Source organism: Heterodontus francisci, chromosome 1, assembly GCF_036365525.1.
Source record: "Heterodontus francisci isolate sHetFra1 chromosome 1, sHetFra1.hap1, whole genome shotgun sequence".
Taxonomy (NCBI): domain Eukaryota; kingdom Metazoa; phylum Chordata; class Chondrichthyes; order Heterodontiformes; family Heterodontidae; genus Heterodontus; species Heterodontus francisci.
This window is the reverse complement of record NC_090371.1, coordinates 228,040,093-228,064,900: the sequence shown is the minus strand read 5'-3', so window position 1 is coordinate 228,064,900 and position 24,808 is coordinate 228,040,093. Positions and strand designations below refer to the sequence as shown.

The 24,808-nt window shown below is 44.4% G+C and overlaps 1 protein-coding gene across 1 annotated transcript in view; it reads right to left on the bottom strand.

Annotated features, from left to right (window-relative positions):
• Window positions 1–24,808, bottom strand: part of LOC137375211 (tryptophan 2,3-dioxygenase-like) — a 135,932-nt gene that overhangs the window by 44,208 nt on the left and 66,916 nt on the right. Inside the window, exon 9 of the mRNA XM_068042023.1 lies at window positions 2,427–2,484. Coding sequence (XP_067898124.1) covers window positions 2,427–2,484 — 58 coding nt within the window. The remainder of the gene's footprint in view (window positions 1–2,426; window positions 2,485–24,808) is intronic.

The window sequence follows — 24,808 nt, the reverse complement described above, 5'->3', positions numbered from 1 at the left end:
TTTTTATTCCACATGTGGCAATGACCTAGAACTCACACCTATGAGGGTGATTTCAACGATTTCAAAAGGAAACTGGATGCACACTTGAAGGAAATAGGCTTTTAGATCTACAGGGATAGAGTAGGGGAATGGGACTGTGACTGGATTGCTCTACAGAGAGCCAGCATAGACATGGTGGGCTGAATGGCTTCCTTCTGTGCCATAAATGACTCTAGGACTCTGTCTCCATTTTAAAGTATTGCAATTTCTCCTTTCTCTTTTGGTCCTCTGAGGCCATGCATCATCTCTTGATAAAACACTGGGTAAACAACCAATCTCCAACTCCCTATGACATCTGCATGAAACTCTTGTGCTTCGCACAGAATTATTGAGATTTATAGTGCAGGAGGAGGCCATTTGGATCATTGTGTTTCAGTTGGTTCTTTGGTAGAGCAATCCAAAATGAATCTCACTGCCCCACTCTCTTCCCACAGACATCTATCTTCCTCTGTTTCAAATACCAATTTTTCCTTAGTACATATATATACAGGGTTAACATTCAACTTTGGCAAGGGTAGAAAACTGGTTGTATCAGATCAGCCAATCATTATACAACCCCGCCCAAGTTGAAAGTCACTCCCACAAAATAGTCTCTGTCTCACTGTGAGTGTGTGACAATCACCAGAGGTAAGTCATCCTTCAGTGTTCCTTTCCTACCTATGAAGATGTGTCTAACCTCCATGGTATCTTGGGTGAACTTGATATGTGGCAAGTTGCAAGCATTTAAGCACACTCACCCATATTGTGTCATTTTATCTTTACACAAAGGCAAATATAGTGTTCCTCAGAGTGATGTCAATTCTGAAGAATAGAACTCCTTTCCACTTTGGGCACCCCATATCAATTCCCAAATTAACGTAACATAAGGCCATATTCAAGCACAGATGCAAAGTAAAACTCTTTACTACCTCATATAAGGGTAAACATTAAACAGGGGTTCTCCAAATCTCTCATTGTAACTTTGGCAGAAGTTCTGGCAAAACAGCATAAATGGACAATAATGCTAGTTCACAGAAGTTTCCACTGAAGTTACAGCGAGAGATCGGGAGAACCCCAGTGGACAACTGAACCCCAGTGTACAATCGAACGCCTATTGTTTTTATGAATCTCAATTTCAGATTGGTACTTCTACTGTACTACTCTGACATTTCCAAAAATGCTAGCATACTGAGATTGTCAACTTGTGTGGACCTATGGGTAGTTTGTTGCAGTCAGTGTTCATTTTGGATGTTCAAACTCATTTTGCAATCAGCCATCTGACCAATTGCATGCTCCAGCCCTTCGAAGGGTGAGCTGCACTCACTAAAGTTCATAGAGGGAAATGTAAGCCTGTAGCCTGTGATTTTCCATACATTACCTGCTGGAGGTTCATTAGTAATGTTATGGCCATGTGGTGTGATTTGAGTGGTTCCAACTGTATTAAGAGTTTAGCCTCTTGGTGTTTCATTTTTCAAATAACCAGTCAGCAACAGGTTTTCTTGTAGGTTTTAAGAAACAGAAAGTCAATTGTTTATTGATCAATGTGCCTTATCCTGAAATTGTCACAACCTCATTAATGCACAAATTCACTCGCACAAACACACCCAAGAAGAAACAGATAGAGAATGGAAAGAGGTAGGTGGGTTTTTGTGGTGGAGAAGGGTTCCGATAAACCTGTTGAATTCTCTTAAGACTTTGAGACTGAGGTTCCAGATAGTTGCAGGCCTGAGACGACTGTAGATTTCTCTCTTGATTGAAGGTCTTGTTGAATATGGTGGGCCACTTCCAAATCTCTCTCTGCTGTATTATGTAAATGTCAGATTTTTTAGGCAGGGCAGGTGCTTTCTGGCTTACTGGAATATCAGCTGTTACAAGTAGCTTCACCTTCTGGGTCAGTCTCTCTCTCTCTCTCTCTCTTTCTCTCTCTCTTTCTCTCTGGCTGTCTTTGTTTTAAGGTCCTGTTAGGAGACACATTGGTTTCCCACCATGGTGATCACACAAGGGCCCAGGACTTAGCTACTTCTCACTTTCTTTGTTTTAGAAGACATTCAATTCAGGAATGTTTTTATGATAGGTGTAAGATGGGTTTCATTCAAGCCTTTTGGCTCTGAAGATTTGTCTTTTATCTTTGTCAGACTGTTGGAATACAATTTTCTTAGGTGGTCATTTTGGACCATTATTCACTCTTTGGAATAAAGGCTCATTTTTTAAAGACAAAGTTTGTTTTTTCACAACTTTCAGAGTTAGTCTATAAATGCTATCTCATTGCCCTTCCAATGCATGTGACAGTAAGGAATCAATCTGGATTGGATTTGAACACAGGTCTCAGAGATAAAGGAACAGTATGCTAGTCCGCTAGTCCACTGTACCACTCAGCTCTTTCACTGTACTATTTTGATTTTACTAACCTGTAAAAGTAGATCATGAGAGCCCCCTGCAGTGCTTTATATGATATTCTCCGTTCACCTGAAGAGAAAAAAGGTACAACAATTAGCCATGTTCGAACTTACATCAAACCGATCAACTTCTGCACATAGGATTTGTAAAAGTTAATGAAATAAACATCTGTTGAGAAAAATGACAGAACAACAGCGAAGCAGATTTTAACTCTACCCACCTAGCAGATACCTGGGTGCTGGCGCAGTTAAAATGGCCCCAGTTATTTACTCAATGAAAAGTTGCCATTTCCAATTTAACAGTCTTTTCTGGACAAGTCACCCATTAAAAGCCAGAAGGATCCTAATTCAGATACGCCAATCAGGACCTAATGATGACAGTAAATTTACTTTCCTTTGTTGGGAAGTGAGGAACAGCAATGTTCCTTCATGCTCAACAAGGCAATTTTAGGCCTCCCCTGCCCAGAACCATGTCCCTGGAATCCCCACCCACACTCAACCGTGTGATGACAGGGAGACATGGGCCATATGATTTTGTGAATGCTAAGAGTCTTGTGTCAACCAATTTTCTCCTGTTCTGGTTAAAATTTCCCGGCCTCCTACTGTTGCAGGTGGGTAGGAGAGTGAAACTGCAGTTTTCTGCCAAAACCCAATGAGAGTTAAAATTCCACCCCCCCCCCGACCCTGCCCCGCGACCCCCACCCCAACTCATACCACCTCCATAACCCAACAACTTAGGCATCAGAAAGAAAGGCACAGTGGTGCAGTGGTTAGCAGTGCAGCCTCACAGCTCCAGGGACCCGGGTTCGATTCTGGGCACTGCCTGTGTGGAGTTTGCAAGTTCTCCCTGTGTCTGCGTGGGTTTTCTCCGGGTGCTCCGGTTTCCTCCCACAAGCCAAAAGACTTGCAGGTTGGTAGGTAAATTGGCCATTATAAATTGTCACTAGTATAGGTAGGTGGTAGGGAAATATAGGGACAGATGGGGATGTTTGGTAGGAATATGGGATTAGTGTAGGATTAGTATAAATGGGTGGTTGATGGTCGGCACAGACTCGGTGGGCCGAAGGGCCTGTTTCAGTGCTGTATCTCTCATCTAATCTAATCTAATCTAAAAGGAATGCCTGATTGCCAATCTTGTTCCCAGCGGTTCTAAGTTATCATGTAGCGCTGCAGAAATTACAGTTGGTGCATCTCTGAAAACATTAAGGGAATAGTAACTACAACAAAGGAGACCAGTGTAAGTCTGTCATGTGCTAAGTAACAAATAAAGACAACCGGCCTGATGTCACACCGTTGACTATGCCTTTCTCTGCTGATTCTGTTTTCTTTCTTCGGGGAGCACTTGTGATAAGGTACAATTGCAAGCACCACAAGAAGTCCACAGAACACAAGGAGTAATCACGGCACCAAAGCATATTGAACATGTGCATCACTATGACTGAACCTAACATAAATTCACTTTCACTATCTTTTGCAGTCTATTTTTTTTCATTTTGCATGTAACAAAGCATTAAATATCCAAAATCCAAACAGACTTGTGTGATGAACATGTGGGTGCCTGGGAGATCCCTAACAGCAGTGAAGGGAGATACTTCATAATGCTTCCGCTACTTCAGATTGGTTCCTGGGATGAGAGGGTTGTGCTGTGATGAGAAGCTGAGTAAATTGGGCCTATATTCTCTGGAGTTTAGGAGAATGAGAGAAGCTCTCATACAGTCATAGAGTTGTACAGCATAGAAACAGGCCCTTCGGCCCACCGCGACCATGCCGACCATAATGCCTACCTATACTAATCCCATCTGCCTGCATTAATTCCATATCCCTCTCTGCCTTGCTCATTCAAGTACCTGTCCAGATGCTTCTTAAATGTCGCTACTGCTCCTGCCTCCACCACCTCCTCAGGCAGCTCATTCCAGATACCCACTATTCTTTGTGTGAAGAATTTACCCCTTTGATCCCCTTTAAACCTCCTCCCTCTCAACTTAAATCTATGCCCTCTCGTTTTAGTCACCCCTACCATGGGAAACAGACTCTGGCTATCTACCCTATCTATGCCTCTCATAATTTTATATACCTCTATCATGTCCCCTCTCAGCCTCCTTCGCTCCAGGGAAAACAGATCGAGCCGATCCAATCTCTCTTTATAACTCAAGCCCTCCAAACCAGGCAACATCCTTCTGAATCTTTTCTGCATCCTCTCGAGCTTAATCACATCTTTCCTGTAGTGCGGCGACCAGAACTGCACACAGTACTTCAAATGCAGCCTAACCAACGTCGTGTACAACTGTAACATGACGTCCCAACTCTTGTACTCAATGCCTCAGCCAATGAAGGCAAGCATGCCATACACCTTCTTCACCACCCTGTCTACCTGTGTTGCCACTTTCAGGGAACTATGTACTTGCACCCCAAGGTCTCTCTGCTCAACAACACTCCCCAGGGCCCTGCTGTATATGTCCTGCCCTGGTTTAACTTCCCAAAATGCATCACTTCACACTTGTCTGCATTAAATTCCATTTGCCACTCCCTTGTTCACTTTCCCAGTTGATCTATATCCTGTTGTAACCTTAGACAACCTTCTTCACTGTCCATTATATCACCAATTTTGGTGTCATCTGCAAACTTACTAATCTTACATTCACATCCTAGTCATTAATATATATGACAAACAGAGGGCCCAGCACTGATCCCTGCGGCACACCACTGTGCAGCAGCCTCCAATCTGAAAAACAACCCTCCACTACCACCCTCTGCCTCCTATCACCAAGCCAATTTTGTATCCAATTTGCTAGCTCACCCTGGATCCCATGTGTTCTAACTTTCTGGACCAGCCTACCATGCAGGACCTTGTCAAAGGCCTTTGCTAAAGTCCATGTAGACAACATCCATCACCCTGCCCTCGTCAATCCTCTTGGTCACCTCCTCGAAAAACTCAATCAAATTCGTGAGACATGATTTCCCATGCACAAAGCCATGCTGACTATCCCTAATCAGACTATGCCTTTCCAGATGCATATAAATCCTGTCTCTCAGAATCCCTTCCAATAATTTTCCCACCACTGATGTAAGGCTCACCCGCCTGTAGTTCCCTGGCTTATCCCTGCTGCCCTTCTTAAATAAAGGCACAACATTAGCTATCCTCCAGTCTTCCAGTACCTCATCCGTGGCTAACAATGATACAAAAATCTCTGCCAGGGCCCCAGCAATCTTCTTTCTTGCTTCCCATAGCATCCTAGGATACACCTGGTCAGACCCTGGGGATTTATCCACCTTAATGCACTTCAAAACTTCCAACACCTCCTCCTTTGTAATGTTGATATGCTCCAGGATATCGGTGTTCCCTCCCTTGAATTCACTCGCTTCCATGACCTTCTCCACGGTAAAAACGTACGAGAAATATTCATTTAAGACCTCGCCCATTTCCTGTGGCTCCACACATAGATTGCCACACTGATCCTTAAGGGGACGTACTATCTCCCTAGCTACCCTTTAACTCTTAATATACTTACAGAATCTTTTAGGATTCTCCTTTATCTTATCTGCCAGGGAAAGCTCATGGTCCCTTTTCGCCCTCCTAATTTCCTTCTTAAGTGTAGTCCTACATCCTCTATGCTCCTCGAGGGACTCGCTCAATCCCAGCTGCATATACCTTACATATGCCTCCTTCTTTGTCCTGACCAGACCCTCAATATCCCTCATCAACCAAGGTTCCCTCAACTTGCCAGCCTTGCCCTTCCATCTAACAGGAACATGCCGGCCCTGAACTCTTCCTATCTCACTTTTAAAAGCCTCCCACTTGTCAAACGGCCCTTTACCTGTAAACTGCCTCTCCCATTCAACATTTGAGAGTTCCTGTCTGATGCCATCAAAATTAGACATCCCCCAATTTAGGACTTCAACCTGAGGACCAGTCCTATCCTTTTCCATAACTATCTTGAAACTAATAGAGTTGTGGCCACTGGTCCCAAAGTGCTCCCCCACTGACACATCAACCAGCTGCCCATCCTCATTTCCTATGGTTCTCATTGAACCGTACAAAATTCTGAAGAAACTTGGCAGGGTAGACACTGAGATGTTGTTTCCCTGGCTGTGAAATCTAGAACATGGAGGGAAAGCCTCAGGATAAGCGATCAATCATTTAGGACTGAGATGAGGAGAAATTTCTTCATCCAAAGGGTTGTGAATCTTTGGAATTTTGTACCCCTTGGTGTTGTGGATGCTCTATCATTGAGTATATTCAAAGCTGAGGTAGATTATTGACCTCTCATGGAATCAAGGGATATGGGGAGCGGGCAAGAAAATGGCGTTGAGGCAGAAGATAAGCCATGATCGAATTGAATGTTCGAACAGGCTTGAGGGGCCTTATGGTCTACTCCTGCTCTTATTTCTTACGTTCTTATAAATAAGTTGTTCTTTAATAGGGATTGTGGATGAAACTACTTTGGTTATCCTAAAGTTATTGCTTTGTATTTATAGTACAATGGAGATTGTAGTTAGTGTTCCCCTAGAACTCAACGTGCTTGAAGAAGAGCTGAAGACATTTGGCAGAAATGTTAGATGGTACCAAAGGTATACCATCCAAACCAATTGCCACACAGCACATAAATGTATTGCTCCAAACACAGATACCAGATTGGTTGTACAGCTGTACCTGAAGAGGCTAAGGTATTGATTGCATTATGCCTTCTCCGACAAGAAGACTTCCAGACAACACTTACCTTCTGAATGGCACTGCCAATGCTTTTCAAGGTCACCAGAACCATCAATCTTGATGTATCAGGCTTGTTCTAGGTTAGTGCTGGGATAATTACTGTACCATCCTATTTGCCACCTACAGATCCTATCAAGGAGGTGACTGATCCTTTTATCAGGATCCAATGCTTTCATAATATTCACCACTGAACAGCAGAAGCACATGAGAAGGTTATACTTCTATCCCATTGTGACATTCCCACAAATAAAAGGGGTAACTTACAGCACCTTTGTTACCATTCAGATCTCTATCCATAACCCTGTGACTCAACGTGAACAGAAAAGGGTTCTGCTCTCCCAGTGTCTAGCTAGTTTGTGAAAAGCAGAGCAGAATCATGCAGATCAATGACAGTTCTCAACATTATTCTGCACAGCACTGAAATCTTCATGCAGCACCAAGGCATCTGATTTGTTCAGGAGGTGTATTGCAATACAGCCTCCTGCCCTCCTGTCTCCAGAACCACCATTGTGCGTTACATGCTCTATAACTCTGCTCTGCAGAGAGACCTAATTTTGGAAGATGCCAGAAACTGTGCCAATGAAGTAGGAAGGAGGTGGCAGTAAGGGAGTAACTCCTTAAACACTAGTGTATACTGGATCACTGGTGTTCTAGGAGTTACTACTATGTACATTTAGCTTTGCGCATGAATTGTCCCTTTAATTAGCCTTCCTGTCCATATTTACCAAATGCACTTTTAGCAATACTGTCATTAATCTTTCCTCTACCATCATCAATACCCCACTTGCCTCTACTCATCTGCTTCTGAAGACTCATCCATGCTTCTTTTACCTCTAAACATGACTATGTCAGCACTCTCCTGGCTGGCCTACCATCTTGCAACCTCCATAAACATGAGATCATCCAAAATTCTGTTGCCCATACCCTAACTCACACCAAATCCCATTCACCCATCACTCATTGACCTACAGTGACTTCTGGTCCAGCAACACCTCAATTTTAAAATTCTCATCCTTGTTTTCAAAACCCTCATTGCCTCACCCCTCCCTATCTCTATAATTTCTTGCACCTTCTTAGACATCTGTGCTCCTTGAATTCTGGCCTCTTGCATATCCTTGATTTTAACTGCTCCAATATTGGCAGTCATGTTTTCAGCTACCCCAAGGTCCTAAGCTCTGGAACTCACTTCCTAAATCTCTTCACCTCTCTTCTTCTCATTCCTCCTTTAAAACGCTTCTTAAAAGCTATCTCATCTGGCCTAATATCTCCTTATATGGCTTGGTGTCAAATTCTGTTTGATAATGCTCCTCTGAAGCACCTTGGGACATTTTACTACATTAAAGGTGCTATTGAAATTCAAATTGTTATTTTTGGGACATCCTGAGGTTGTGAGAGGCACTATTTAAATGCATGTCTTATACCAACTGCAATTCTAGACTACTAGCCCCAGATTCTTTTAACACAGGGGTTGAAACTTCACTGGCCTATGCTCGGTTTGGCCCACCAAGAACCTCCACTGGCAACCCACCAACATCTCCACAGTCAGTGGGAGCTTCCCTAGTTTCAATGCGGCTAGCAGGTGGCTGTGCCACTATGGGCGAATCTTGGGCGCCTGCCAGTCTGAGGAGGCCACAAAATGCTTTGGCTGAGGGGTGGTGTCGAGGAAGCCCCAAAAAATGTCTTATCTGATGAACCAGTGAAATTAACAAGTACCTGACCCTTTCTTCAGGGCCCAGCCCATGACCCTAATATAGACTGGGGGGAAAAAAGTATAAAGAACATGGAGTGGGGAGGAATTCTTGAAATGTGCACAGGATAACTTTCTTGACCAGTCTGTTTGTAGCCCAATGCAGAAGGACACAGTGCTGGATCAAGTTCTGGGGAATGAAGTGGAGTGTATTTCAGTCGGAGAGCATTTGGAAAACAGTCATCACATTATCATTAGCTTTAGAGTGGTTATGAAAAAGCACATGGAACAGCCAAAGGTGAAGATACACAATTGAAAAACAGCTAATTTCAGTGAGCTATAAAGAGATCTGACCCAGGTGGATTGGAAATACAGACTGACAGGTAATACAGTAAATGAACAAGGGAGGCCTTCAAAGAGGAGCTAGTTTGGGTACAGACTAAACACATTCTTATGAGCGGGTAAGGAATTGCATCCAAAGCTACTCCCTCGATGATTAAAGATATAGGAGCAGGATTTCCACTTTGGTTGCATTTGATAGTCAGGGCATAAATTCCACTCAAGATGGCACTAGTTTTTCGAAGTGAAAGAGGGGCGGCACAGTGGCGCAGTGGTTAGCACTGCAGCCTCACAGCTCCAGGGACCTGGGTTCGATTCTGGGTACTGCCTGTGCGGAGTTTGCAAGTTCTCCCTGTGTCTGCGTGGGTTTCCTCCGGGTGCTCCGGTTTCCTCCCACATGCCAAAGACTTGCAGGTTAATAGGTTAATTGGCCATTATAAATTGCCCCTAGTATAGGTAGGTGGTAGGGAAATATATAGGGACAGGTGGGGATGTGATAGGAATATGGGATTAGTGTAGGATTAGTATAAATGGGTGGTTGATGGTCGGCACAGACTCGGTGGGCCGAAGGGCCTGTTTCAGTGCTGTATCACTAAACTAAACATTTGCTCAATTTTCTTTTCAAACGTATTGGCAAATGTAAAATCTACCATGAACCAGTCTTTTACAATGTAATTGCTTCTTCTTCTTGAATTAAAAAAAATTTATGTATTCAAGAGTGGTAACCTGGTGCAGTTTTATTAATACAGCTGAAAATTGGTGGTGTCGTAAATAGTAAGGAGGAAAGCCTTAGATTACAGGTAAGATGGGCAGAGCAGTGGCAAATGGAATTTAATCCTGATAAGTGTGAGGTGATGCATTTTTGGAGGACTAACAAGACAAGGGAATATATAATGGATGGTAGGACCCTAGGAAGTACAGAGGGTCAGAGGGGCCTTGGTGTACTTGTCCTTAGATCACTAAAGGCAGCAGCATAAGTTGGTTAGGAAGGCATAGGGGATACTTGCCTTTATTAGCCGAGGCATAGAATATAAGAGCAGGGAGGTTATGATGGAGCTGTATAAAATGCTAGTTAGGCCACAGCTGGAGTACCGTGTACAGTTCTGATCACCACACTATAGGAAGGATGTGATTGCACTGGAGGGGATGCAAAGGATATTTACCAGGATGTTGCCTGGGCTGGAGCATTTCAGCTATGAAGAGAGACTGGATAGGCTAAAGTTGTTTTCCTTAGAGCAGAAAAGGCTGAGGGGGGACCAGATTGAGGTATACAAAATTATGAGGGGCATTGATAGGATAGATAGGAATAAACTTTTTCCCTCAGTGGAGGTGTCAATAACCAGGGGACATAGATTTAAGGAGGTTTAGAGGGAATTTTAGAGAAAAAATTTCACCCAGAGGGTGGTTGGAATCTGGAACACACTGCCTGAAGGAGTGGTAGAGGCAGGAACCATCAGAACATTTAAGAAGTATCTGGATGAGCACTTGAAATGCCATAGCATACAAGGCTACGGGCCAAGTGCTGGAAAATGGGATTAGAATAGATAGGTGCTGGATGGCTGGCATGGACAGGATGAGATGAATGGCCTGTTTCTGTGCTGTATAATTCTATGACTCTACTCTATGAAAATGGGCTGATTGCAAAAATAAACATTAATAAGAATGTCCAGACAATCATTTGTGATTTTAAGTAATTGAAAAGGACTTTAAACTGTACACAACACCTTTTACTATTTCATTTGTGTGCAGTAATCAGTTTTATAGTAAATCAAATATTTCATATTTAAAAGATTTTTAAAATGTGCCCTTGCCCCTAAGTAAAGCTGAATTTTAAAAGCCTCCTCTGAGGTCCCTAGCCAGGCGCAATTCGCAGAAAGTCACAGAACAAAAGGATTTGCACTTATAGAGCACCTTTCATGACCACTGGATGTCTCAAAGTGCTTCACAGCCAATGAAGTATTTATTTATTTAGTGACACAGCACTGAAACAGGCCCTTTGGGCCACCAAGGCTGTGCTGACCATCAACCACCCATTTATACCAACCCTACACTAATCCCATATTCCTACCACATCCCCACCTTCCCCTACCTATACGAGAGGCAATTTGTAATGGTCAATTTACTTATCAACCTGCAAGTCTTTGGCTGTGGGAGGAAATCAGAGCACCTGGCGAAAACCCACACAGTTCACAGGGAGAACTTGCAAACTCCACACAGGCAGTACCTAGAATTGAACCCGCGTCGCAAGAGTTGTGAGGCTGCAGTGCTAACCACTGCGCCACTGTGCCACCCAAGTACTTTGTCAAGTGTAGTCACTGTTGCAATATAGGAAAGGCAGCAGCCAATTTGCACACAGCAAGCTTCTATAAACAGCTGTGATAATGATCAAATCATCTGTTTTTGTGATGTTGATTGAGGGATAAATACTGGCCAGGGCTCTGAGGATAAGTCTCCTGCTCATCTTCAAAATAGTGCCATGGGATCTTTTACATCCACTTGAACAGGCAGCCGGGATCTGAGTTTAACCTCTCATCCAAAGGACAATACCTCCAACAGTGCAGCACTCTTTCAACACTGCAATGGAGTGGCAGCAAAGCTGAAATCCCCCAGGAGTGGGACTTGAACACAGAACCTTCTAACAAAGAAGCAAGAGTGCTACCACACCACAACTGACAGTCTCAATTTATGTAACCTTGGGTACGGCCCAATTTTATGGGCAGCAGTGGCTTCCATTACGTTTATAAACCAGCGTAAAAAATTGTGGAAATTCAATTTGCGCTGGCTGTAACTTGCCCTTGAAATTCCTTGATCTTTTTCAGTGGTTATCCAATTTCAGGTGAATCATGCTGAAAAATACAGTGCAACTTCTGGAAACTCCAGGTCATTGGGATTAAAATGAAACAGAGCAAGAAAGCTTATGACAAATGTCAGATTCATAATTTAGTGACGAATCAAGCAGAAGACAGAAATTACAGAGAAGAAATGAAAAAGGAAATGAGTGGGACAAAGAGATTGCTTGAAAATAGATTAGCGGGTAACATAAACCATATGGCCCCTCGAGTCTGCTCCACCATTCAATAAGATCATGGCTGATCTAAGGCCCCAACTCCCACTTTCCAACCTGATCCCCATATGCCTTGATTTCCTTCGAGTCCAGAAATCTCAGCCTTAATGTACTCAATGACTGAATATCCACAGCGCTCTGGGGTAGAGAATTCCAAAAATTCACAGCCTTCTGAGTGAAGAAATGTCTCTTATAAAGTCTTTTACAAACATATGAATGATAAACAATAGTCAAAGGAAGGGAGCAGCTGATGAGGAGCCAAAAAGATAGACTTGCAGAGGTAGAGGGCATGACTGAGACACTAGAGGAATACTTTGCATCTGTCTTTGCTAAAGAAAGGGTTGCTGCCAATGCCACAATATAGGAGGTAGTAGAGAATTTGGATCAAAAAAATAGATTAAGAAGTTACTTCAACTGTTGGCAGCATTCAAAGTAGACAAGTCACTCAGTCCGCATGGGGTGCACCTTAGATTGTTGAGGGAAATAAGGGTGAAATTAGCAAAGTTTCCGACCACAATGTCTGGAATTTCACATTGGCGGGAGGCCCTGCCTACCGGCCAATTAGTCGAGGGTGAGCCTGCCTCCGCTGGGCCTGGGGAGACACGCCAGGATTTTACTTTCCCCAAGCCCTTAACTGAACTTAGGCGGGACATCTACCTCTCTGAGGCAGGAAGTCCCACCTCCAAAAGCTGCCGGCCAATCAGTGGGCGGGCAGCTCTCAGTCCCAGCAGCGCCACTGGGAGTGGTGGCCACTGCAGGAACTGGACTCAGCCAACAGTAGGGTCGTGGGCACTGGCCGTGGAAGAGAGGTACGTTTTGGGGCCTCGTTGGGGACATTCGGCCGGGCGCTGGCGATGCAAGGGGTTCAGTTGTGAGGGGGGGGCTTTATTTCAGTGTGGGCAGTTGGGGCTTCCGGGGTTGGGTGGGGGGGGGGGCTTTGTGGGGCACAAGGTGGCCGGAGGGAGGCAGGAAGAGGCTCTTAAGTGGCAGTTAATTGGCTACTCGCCACTGCAGCCCCAGGTAAAATTGCAGCAGGGGCTGGAAGGCATCGAAAATGGCACTCCCCGCCTCCCAATCAATTTTAAGACACCCCCCACCACTAGCCCGCTCCTGTGGGAGGGCGTAAAATTCAGGCCAATATTTCTATGGGAGTGATGTCAGAGGGAAGAAGGATTACAAATGTTAAACTCTTGTTCATAAAAGGGAAGCGGGATAAACCCAGGAACTGCAGGCCTGTCGGCATAACTTTAATGGTTGGGAAAATTCGAGAGACCGTAATCTGACCCAAAATGAACTGGAAAAGCATGAGTTAATAAATGGTCATTTGTTAAAGGCAAATTGTGTCTAACAAATTGGTTGAATGCTTTGATGAAGTAATGGAAAGGTTTGATGAGGGTAGTGTAGTTGATGTTCTATTTCAAAAGACATTTAATAAAGAACCACATAATAAACGTGTTAGCAAATTGTAGTGCATGCAATTAAAGTGACAGTGGCAATGACAGTATGGATACAAAATTGGCAAAAAGACAGAAAGCAGAGAGTAGTAGTTGTTTTTCAGACTGGAGGGAAGTACACAGTGGAGCACCCCCATGGGTTGGTATTAGGACCATTGATCTATTTGATATATATTAATAACCTGGACTAGGGTCATAAAAAGCCATAATTTCAAAGGTTGCACATGAGACAAAGCTCAGAAATGTAGTAAACAGTGAGGAAACTTTAAGAAGATATGGAAAGACTGGTAAAATGAGCAGACACTTGGCAGATGAAATTTAATGCAGAGAAGTGTAAAGTGATGCACTTTGGAAGGAAGAACGAGGAGAGTTAATATAAGCTAAATAGTACAACTGACAATGCAGGAACAGGGTGGCACGCCATGTTGATAAGGCAGTTTAAAATAAGCACATGGGATCGTTGGCTTTATAAATAGAGGCATAGAGTAGAAAAGCAAGGAATTTAAAGGTATGGGTTGCACCTCAACAGGTCTGGGAACAATGTCCTCATGGGGAGGTGCCATAGAGCCATTTATGGCATGGAAGGAGGCCATTCAGCCCATCGATTCCATGATTGCTTTCCATGGAGCTATCCAACCAGTCCCACTCCTCACTTGATCCCCATAGCTCTGCAAGTCTATTTCCTTCAAGTGACCATCCAACTTCCTCTTGAAATCATTGATTTTCTCCACTTCCACCACCCTTGTAGGCAGCAAATTCCAGGTCATTACCACTCGCTGCGTAAAAAAAGTGCTTCCTCATATTCCCGCTGCATCTCTTTCCCAAAACTTTCAATCTGTGTCCCCTAGTCCTTGTACCATTAGTTAATGTCAACAGGTGTTCCTTGTCTAACTTATCTAAGCCTGTCATAATCTTGTACACTTTTATTAAATCTCCCCTCAATCTCCTTTGATCAAAGGAGAACAAACCCAGTTTTTCCAACCTAACCTTGTAACTAAAATTCCCCATCCCTGGAATCATCCTGGTAAATCTCCTCTGCACCCTCAAGGACCCTCACATCCTTCCTGAGGTGTGGTGACCAGAACTGGAAGCAATCCTCTAGATGGGACCGAACCAGAGCTTTATAAAGGTTCAGCATAACTTCCCTGCTTTTGTACTCAATGCCTCTATTTATGAAGCCCAAGAACCCATGTGCTTTACAAACCATTCAGTATGTCCTGCCACCTTCAAAGATCGATGCACATGCATCCCCAGGTTCCCGTGGCGACCAAATGTAATATTTCCAAGTTTGCTGATGACACAAAACCAGATGGGAATGTGAGTTGTGAGGAGGACGCAAAGAGCCTTCAAGGGGATTTAGACGGGCTATGTGAGTGGGCAAGAACATGGAAAAATGTGAAGTCATTCACTTTGGCAGGAAAAATGGAAATGCAGAGTGTTTCTTAAATGGTGAGAGAATGGGAAGTGTTGATATCCAAAGGGACCTTTGTGTCTTTGTTCATGCATCACTGAAAGTTAACATGCAGTGCAGCAACAATTGGCAAATGGTATGTTGACCTTCATTGCAAGAGGGTTTGAGTACAGGAGTAAAGATGTCTTGCTGAAATTCTATAGAGCCTTGGTGAGACTGCACCTGGAGTATTGTGTACAATTTTGGTCTCCTTATCTAAGGAAGGATATACTTGCCATTGATGGCATGCAACAACAGTTCACCAAATTCCTGGGATTGCGGGATTATTTTATGAGGAGAAATTGAGGAGGCTGGGTCTGTATTTTCTAGAGTTTAGAAGAATGAGAGGTGATCACATTGAAACCTACAAGATTCTTACAGGGTTTGACAGGGTCAATGCAGGAAGGATGTGTAGAACTGGGGGACACAGTCTCAGAACAGAGATGAGGAGGAATTCCTTCACTCCTCTGATGGTGAATCTTTGGAATTCTCTACTGCAGAGGGTGGTGGAGGCCCAGTCATTGTGTATGCTCAAGACAGAGATCAATAGATTTCTAGATTTTAAAGGCATCAAGGGATATGGGAAAAGTGCAGGAAAATGGCATTGAGACAGAAGATCAGCCATGATTTAATTGAATGGCGGAGTTAGCCTATCTATGTCCTGTTGTAGGCAGTTCATATCATCCTCACTGTTTGCCGCAACTCCAAGTTTGGTGTCAACAGCATATTTTGAGATTTTACTCTATTCCAAGATCCAAGTCATTTATAGATAGAATTTACATACAGGGGTTAAACTAAATTGGCAGGGGGATGGGCACCAGCATATAGGAATAGAAAAAAGGAATAAGGTACATAAAGGATTGAGAGTCTTGGATAGTACTAGAATAGGGAGCAGTACCATATTGGATAGGAGCAGACTAAGAAGGACTATGAGGAATACAAGAACAGGTTGGGCGGCACAGTGGCGCAGTGGTTAGCACCGCAGCCTCACAGCTCCAGCGACCCGGGTTCAATTCTGGGTACTGCCTGTGTGGAGTTTGCAAGTTCTCCCTGTGTCTGCGTGGGTTTCCTCCGGGTGCTCCGGTTTCCTCCCACATGCCAAAGACTTGCACGTTGATAGGTTAATTGGCCATTGTAAATTGCCCCTAGTATAGGTAGGTGGTAGGGAAATATAGGGACAGGTGGGGATGTGGTAGGAATATGGGATTAGTGTAGGATTAGTATAAATGGGTGGTTGATGGTCGGCACAGACTCGGTGGGCCGAAGGGCCTGTTTCAGTGCTGTATCTCGAAACTAAAGTTGAGAATGCATGCATGTAAACACACAAAGTGTGATGAAGAAGATTGGTGAGCTGCAAGAACAAATAGCCATGTGTGAATATGATGTAGTGGCAATAACGAAAAAATATCTTAAAAATGGTGAGGACTGGCTGCTTAATATTCAAGGATACAGAAGAGATAGGGAAGGATAAAAGAGAGGTGGGGTGGCAATACTGATTAGTGAAGACATTGTCGTGTTGGAAAGAGCAGATACCCTTCAGGAGAGAATCCATTTGGTTAGAGTTGAGGGTATGATCACACTGCTGGGGATATTCTACAGGCCTCCAAATAGTGACAGAATGATAGAGGAGCAAGTCTGCAGGGAATTGACAGAGATGTGCAAGAACTATAGAGTGGTGAATTTGGGGGACTTTAATTACCCAAATATCAATTGGAATAATGTAGGAGTAAAGGGTACGGAGGGGGAGGAATTTCTGAAATGTGTTCAGGAGAACTTCATTGACCAGTAGGATCTTAGGCCAACTAGGAAGGAAGCATTGCTGGATCTGGTGCTGGGAAATGGGGGGGGGGGGGGGGGGGGAATGGGGACAAGTGGACAAAGTGTCTGTGGGAGAGCACTTTGATCATTGTCTCATAAGGTTTAGATTAGTCATGGAACCAAAGCCAGGCCTGCTTGGATGACAAAGGAGATATAGATTATGATAAAACAAAAAAAGAGGGTGTAAGATGCAAGTCAGGTGAATTCTTCAAGCAAGAACCAGGCCAAATACAACAAATTGAGAGGGGTAGTGAAAAGGAAAAGCAGACTAGCAAAGAGAGAAATTGAGAATAGAATGGCAGTTAACATAAAAGGAACCCAAAAATAGACTACTGGCATGTAAATAATAAGTGGGTAGGAAGAGGCAGGGTGGAGCCTAATGGGGATGAAGAGGGTGATATATGCTTAGAAGTGCAGGGCAAGGCTAGAATACTTAATGAGTTCTTTGTATTGGCATTTACTAAGGAAGAGGATGTTGACAAAATATCGGTAGAAGTGGAGACGATAGAGATGACAGACGAGGTGAAAATTGGTAGGCAGGATGTACTAGAAAGGCTGGCTGTGCTTAGAGTGGATAAGTTGCCTGATCTGAAAGGCTTACATTCCAGGTTGCATATGTAAGTGGAAGAGGAGAAAGTGGAAGGACTTGCCATAATCTTCCAATCTTCCCTAGATAAAGGATAAGAGCAAGAGGATTGGACAGTGACAAATGTGACACCCTTATTCTTCAACAAAGGGTGTAAGGACATTCCTAGTAACTACAGGCTGGTCAGTTTAACATCTGCGGTGGGGAAGGTTTTAGAAAAAATAATTAGGGAGAAAAACTCAACAGGTACTTTGGAGAGGTTTGATTTAATTAAGGAGAGCTAGCATGGGTTTGTAAAGGGAAGTTTGTGCTTGACCAATCTGACTCATTTTTTGATGAAGTAACAGAGAAAATTGATGATGGGAATGCAGTGGATGCTGTCTACATGCATTTTTAGAAAGCATTTGACAAGGTACCAAACAAAAGGCTGCTGAACAAAATTGAGGCTGATGGAATAGGTGGGTCAGTGTCAGCTTGATAACAAAATTGGTTAATGACAGACAACTGCAAGTCGTGGCGAATGGCAAACCTTCAGACTGGAGGATAGTAGACAGTCGTGTTCCCCAAGGGTCAGTGTTAGGACCACTGCTTTTCTGGATATATGTAAATTAATTGGATATTGGAATACAGAGTAAAATTTCAAAATTTGCTGATAATACCACAATTAAAGGAGTGGCAAACAGTGAGGATGATACAAATTGACTGCAACAGGACATAGATAAGCTAGCAGAATGGGCAGGCAAATGGTAGCTGGAATTTAATACAGAGACGTGTGAGGTATTGCATTTTGGCAGAAGGGACAGGGAGAGGCAATATAGACTTAATGGCGCAGTTCTAAATAGCATGGAGCGACAGTGACCTGGGGGTCCATGTGCTCAGATCCTTGAAGGTGCCAGGGCATATTAAGAGAATGGTTAGCAAAGCATATGGGATCATAGAACCATAGAAAAATTACAGCACAGAAGGAGGTTATTCAGCCCGTCATGTTAATGCTGGCTGAAAAACTAGCTGCCCAATCAAATTTCACCTTCCAGCACAGTGGCGCAGTGGTTAGCACCGCAGCCTCACAGCTCCAGGGACCCGGGTTCAATTCTGGGTACTGCCTGTGCGGAGTTTGCAAGTTCTCCCTGTGTCTACGTGGGTTTTCGCTGGGTGCTCCGGTTTCCTCCCACATCCAAAGACTTTCAGGTGATAGGTAAATTGGCCGTTGTAAATTGCCCCTAGTATAGGTAGGTGATAGGGAATATGGGATTACTGTAGGGTTAGTATAAATGGGTGGTTGTTGGTCGGGACAGACTCGGTGGGCCGAAGGGCCTGTTTCAGTGCTGTATCTCTAAAATAAAAAAATAGCACCTGGTCCATAGCCTTGCAGGTTACAGCACTTCAGGTGCATGTCCAGGTACCTTTTAAATGAGTTGAGGGTTTCTGCCTCCACCACCGATCTGGGCAGTGAATTCCAGACCACCCACCACCCTCTGGGTGAAAAAGTTCTTCATGTCCCCTCTAATCCTTCTACCAATCACCTTAAATCTGTGCCCCCTGGTAACTGACCTCCCCGCTAGGGGAAACAGGACCTTCCTGTCTACTCTATCTAGGCCCCTCATAATTTTGTACACCTCAATTAAGTCAGCCCTCAGCCTCCTCTGTTCTAAAGAAAACAACTCTAGCCTATCCAATCTTTCCTCATAGCTGCAACTTTCAAGCCCTGGCAACATTCTTGTAAATCTCCTCTGCACTCTCCAGAGCCACTATGTCCTTCCTATAATGTGGCAACAGAACTGTATGCAATACTCCAACTGTGGCCGAATCAGCATTTTATACAGTTCCAGCATTACATCCCTGCTTTTGTATTCTATACCTCAGCCAATAAAGGAAAGCATTCCATATGCCTTCTTCACCACTTTATCTACCTTCCTGCCACCTTTAGGGACCTGTGGACATGCACTCCAAGGTCTCTCACTTCTTCTACCCCTCTCAATATCCTCCCGTTTATTGTGTATTCCCTCGCTTTATTTGCCCTCCCCAAGTGCATTACCTCACACTTCTCCGGATTGAATTCCATTTGCCACTTTTCCGCCCACTCAACCAAACCATTGATATCATTCTGGAGTCCACAGCTTTCCTCTTCACTATCAACTACATGACCAATTTTTGTGTCATCAGCAAATTTCCCAATCATGCCTCCCACATTTAAGTCCAAATCATTAATATATATCACAAACAGCAAGGGACCCGACACTGAGCCCTGTGGAACGCCACTGTAACAGCTTTCCATTCACAAAAACATCCGTCGACTACTTCCCTTTGCTTCCTGTCACCGAGCCAATTTTGGATCCAACGTGCCACACTCCTCTGTGGCCCATGAGTTTTCATTTAACCGACCAGTCTGCCATGCGGGACCTTGTCAAATGCCTTACTAAAATCCATGGGCTTTATAAATAGAGGTATTGAGCACAAAAGCAGCGAAGTAATGTTGAACCTCTATAAAGCTCTGGTTAGGCCACAATTGGAGTATTACATCCAGTTTTGGTCACCACATTTTAGGAAGGATGTGAGGGTCCTTGATAGGGTGTAAAGGAGATTTACCAGAATGGTTCCAGGGATGAAGGATTTTAGCTGCAAGGCTAGATTGGAGATGCTGGGGTTGTTCTCCTTGGAGCAAAGGAGATTGAAGGGTGATTTGATAGGGGTGTATAAGACTATGACAGGTTTAAATAAGGTAGACAAAGAAAATCTGTTTCCATTAACTGATCGTACAGGACTAGGGGATTCAGATTTAAAGGTTCTGGGCAAGGGATGCAGGGAGATGTGAGGAAGAAATTTTTTTTGCCGCGAGTGGCAATGAACTGGAACTCACTGCCTACGAAGGTGATGAAAGCAGAGACGATTAATGATTTTAAAATGAAATCGGATGGGCACTTGTGGGAAGTAAATTTGCACGGCTAAGGGGATAGAGTGGGGGAATGGAAGTGTCTCAAATGCTCCATAGAGCCAGCATTTTTTAAATTCATTAAATTCATGGAATGTGGGCATTGCTGGCAAGGTCAACATACATTGCTCATCCCTAATTGCCCTTGAGAAAGTGGTGGTGAGCTGCCTTCTTGAACCACTGCAGTCCTTGGGGTGTCAGTACACTAACAGTGCTGTTAGGGAGGGAGTTCCAGGATTTTGAGCCGGCGACAGTGAAGGAACAGTGATATATTTCCAGGTCAGCATGATGCGTGCCTTGCAGCGGAACTTGCAGGTGGTGGTGTTAACACGCGTCTGCTACCCTTGTCCTTTTAGGTGGTAGAGATCGCGGGCTTGGAAGATGCGATTGAAAGAGCCTTGGTGAGTTGCTGCAGTGCATTTTGCAGATGGTACACACTGCTGCCATTGTGTGCCGGTGGTGGAGGGAGTGAATGTTTAAGGTGGTGCATGGGTTGCCAATCAAGTGGGATGCTTTATCCTGGATGGTGTTGAGCTTCTTGAGTGTTGTTGGAACTGCACTCATTGAGGAAAGTGCAGAATATTCCATCACACTCCTGACTTGTGCCTTGCCGATGGTGGACAGGCTTTGAGGAGTCAGGAGGTGAGTTACTTACTGCAGAATTCCCAGCCTCTGACATGCTCTTGTTGCCACAGTATTTATGTGCTGGTCCAGTTCAGCTTCTGGTCAATGGCAACCCCCAGGATGATAGTGAGGGATTCAGCAATGGTAATGCTGTTGAATGTCAAAGGGAGATGTTTAGATTCTCTCTTGTTGGAGATCGTCATTGCCTGGCACTTGTATGGTGCGAATGTTACTTGCCACTTATCAGCCCAAGCCTGAATGCTTTCTAGGTCTTGTTGCATATGGACATGGACTGCTTCAGTATCTAAGGAGCTGTAAAGGGTGCTGAACATTGTGCAATCATCAGCCAACATCCCTGCTTCTGACCTTATGATGGAGGGAAGGTCATGTGATGAAGCAGCTGAAGATGGTTGGGTCTAGGACACTACCCTGAGAAACTCCTGCAGTGATGGCCTGGAGCTGAGATGATTGGCCTCCAACAGCCACAACCATCTTCCTTTGTGCTAAATGTGACTCCAATCAGTGGAGAGTTTTCCCTCGGAATACCACTGACTTCAATTCAGTTAGGGCTCCTTGATGCCACACTCAGTCAAATGCTGCCTTGCAGCAAAGGCAATCAATCTCACCTCACCTCTTCTGACCATGTTTGGACCAAAACTGTAATGAGGTCAGGAGCCGAATGGCCCTGGTGGAACCCAAATCGAGCATCAATGAGCAGGTTGTTGCTGTTTAAGTGGCGCTTGACAGCACTGTCAATGACCCCTGCCTTCAATTTGCTGATGATTGAGAGTAGATTGATGGGGCAGTAATTGACTGGAATGGATTTGTGTTGCTTTTTGTGGACAGGACATACCTGGGGAAATTTTCCACATTGTTGGGTAGATGCCAGTATTGCAGCTATACAGGAACAGTTTGGCTCGTGGATGCAGCTAGCTCTGGAGCACAAGTCCTCAGTACTACAGCCGGGATGTTGTCAGCACTCAGATGGATTATCCACTCGGCAGTTCTAGCTGAAGATGGTTGCAAAAGGTTTCTGAAGCTGAAGATGGTTTCTGAAGCTGAAGATGGTTTCTGAGGCAGTTTGTGGATGGCCCTACTAGAGAAGGGGCTACACTCGAACTCCTCTTAGGAAATGAGGATGGGCAGGTGGTTGATGTGTCAGTGGGGGGAGCACTTTGGGACCATTGACCATAACTCTATTAGCTTCAAGATAGTTATGGAAAAGGATAGGACTGGTTCTCAGGTTGAAGTCCTAAATTGGGGAAAGGCTAATTTCGATGGCATCAGACAGGAACTCTCAAATGTTGAATGGGAAAGGCTGTTTACAGGTAAAGGGACGTCTGGCAAGTGGGAGGCTTTTAAAAGTGAGATAGGAAGAGTTCAGGGCCGGAATGTTCCTGTTAGATGGAATGGAAGTTAGCTGGCAAGTTGAGGGAACCTTGGTTGACGAGGGATATTGAGGGTCTGGTCAGGACAAAGAAGGAGGCATATGTCAGGTATAGGCAGCTGGGATCGAGCGAGTCCCTCGAGGAGTATAGGGGATGTGGGACGACACTTAAGAAGGAAATTAGGAGGGCGAAAAGGGCCATGAGATTTCCCTGGCAGATAAGATAAAGGAGAATCCTAAAATATTCTATAAGTATATTAAGAGTAAAAGGGTAGCTCGGGAGAGAGTAGGTCCCCTTAAGGATCAGTGTGGCAATCTATGTGTGGAGCCACAGGAAATGGGCAAGGTCTTAAATAAATACTTCTTGTCCATATTTACTGTGGAGAAGGTCATGGAAGCTAGTGAGTTCAAGCGAGGGAACAGTGATATCCTGGAGCATATCAACATTACAAAGGAGGAGGTGTTGGAGGTTTTGAAGCGCATTAAGGTGGATAAATCCCCAGGGCCTGACCAGGTGTATCCTAGGATGCTATGGGAAGCAAGGAAGGAGATTGCTGGGGCCCTGGCAGAGATTTTTGTATCATCATTAGCCACGGGTGAGGTACCGGAAGACTGGAGGATAGCTAATGTTGTGCCTTTATTTAAGAAGGGCAGCAGGATAAGCCAGGGAACTACAGGCCGGTGAGCCCTACATCAGTGGTGGGGAAGTTATTGGAAGGGATTCTGAGAGACAGGATTTATATGCTTCTGCAAAGGCATGGTCTGATTAGGGATATTCAGCATAGCTTTGTGCATGGGAAATCATGTCTCATGAATTTGATTGAGTTTTTCGGGGAGGTGACCAAGAGCATTGACGAGGGCAGGGCGATGGACGTTGTCTACATGGACTTTAGCAAGGCCTTTGACAAGGTCCCGCATGGTAGGCTGGTCCAGAAGGTTCAAACACATGGGATCCAGGGTGAGCTAGCAAATTGGATACAAAACTGGCTTGGTGATAGGAGGCAGAGGGTGGTAGTGGAGGGTTGTTTTTCAGATTGGAGGCCGGTGACCAGTGGTGTGCCGCAGGGATTGGTGCTGGGCCCTTTGTTGTTTGTCATATATATTAATGACTTGGATGTGAATGTAAGGGGCATGATTAGTAAGTTGCAGATGACAACAAAATTGGTGGTATAGTGGACAGTGGAGAAGGTTTTCTAAGGTTACAACAGCATATAGATCAACTGGGAAAGTGGGCAAGAGAGTGGCAAATGGAATTTAACGCAGACAAGTGTGAAGTGATGCATTTTGGGAAGTTAAACCAGGGCAGGACATATACAGTGAATGGCAGGGCTCTGCGAATGTTGTTGAGCAGAGAGACCTTGGCGTGCAAGTACAAAAGCTCCCTGAAAGTGGCAATACAGGTAGACAGGATGGTGAAGAAGGCATATGCTTGCCTTCATTGGCCGAGGCATTGAGTACAAGAGTTGGGACGTCCTGGTACAGTTGTACAGAACGATGGTTAGGCCGCATGTGGAGTACTGTGTGCGGTTCTGGTCACCACACTACTGGAAAGATGTGATTAAGCTAGAGAGGATGCAAAAAAGATTCACAAGGATGTTGCCTGGTTTGGAGGGCTTGAGTTATAAAGAGAGATTGGATAGGCTGGGTCTGTTTTCCCTGGAGCGAAGGAGGCTGAGAGGGGACATGATAGAGGTATATAAAATTATGAGAGGCATAGATAGGGTAGATATCCAGAGTCTGTTTCCCATGGTAGGGGTGACTAAAACTAGAGTTCATAGATTTAAGGTGAGAGGTAGGAGGTTTAAAGGGGATCAAAGGGGTTAGTTTTTCACACAAAGAATAGTGGGTATCTGGAATGAGCTGCCTGAAGAGTTGGTGGAGGCAGGAATAGCAGCAACATGTAAGAGGCATCTGGACAGGTACTTGAATGAGCAAGGCATACAGGGATATGGAATTAATGCAGGCAGGTGGGCTTAGTATAGATAGGCATTATGGTCGACATGGACGCGGTGGTCCGAAGGGCCTGTTTCTATGCTGTACGACTCTATGACTCTATAAATGCTTCAGCCTTTTCTTTTGCAGTGATGTGCTTGGCTACCTCAATCATTAAGGATGGGGATATTTGCGGAACCTCCTCCTCTGGTATGTTGTTTAATTGTCCACCACCATTCACGATTGGATGTGGCAGGACTGCAGAGTTTTGATCTGATCCATTGGTTGTGGGATTGCTTAGCTCTATTGCATGCTGCTTCCGTTGCTTGGCATGCAAGTCGTCATGTGTTGTAGCTTCACCAAGCTTTAACTCATTTTTAGCTATACCTGGTGCTGCTCCTGGCATGCTTTCC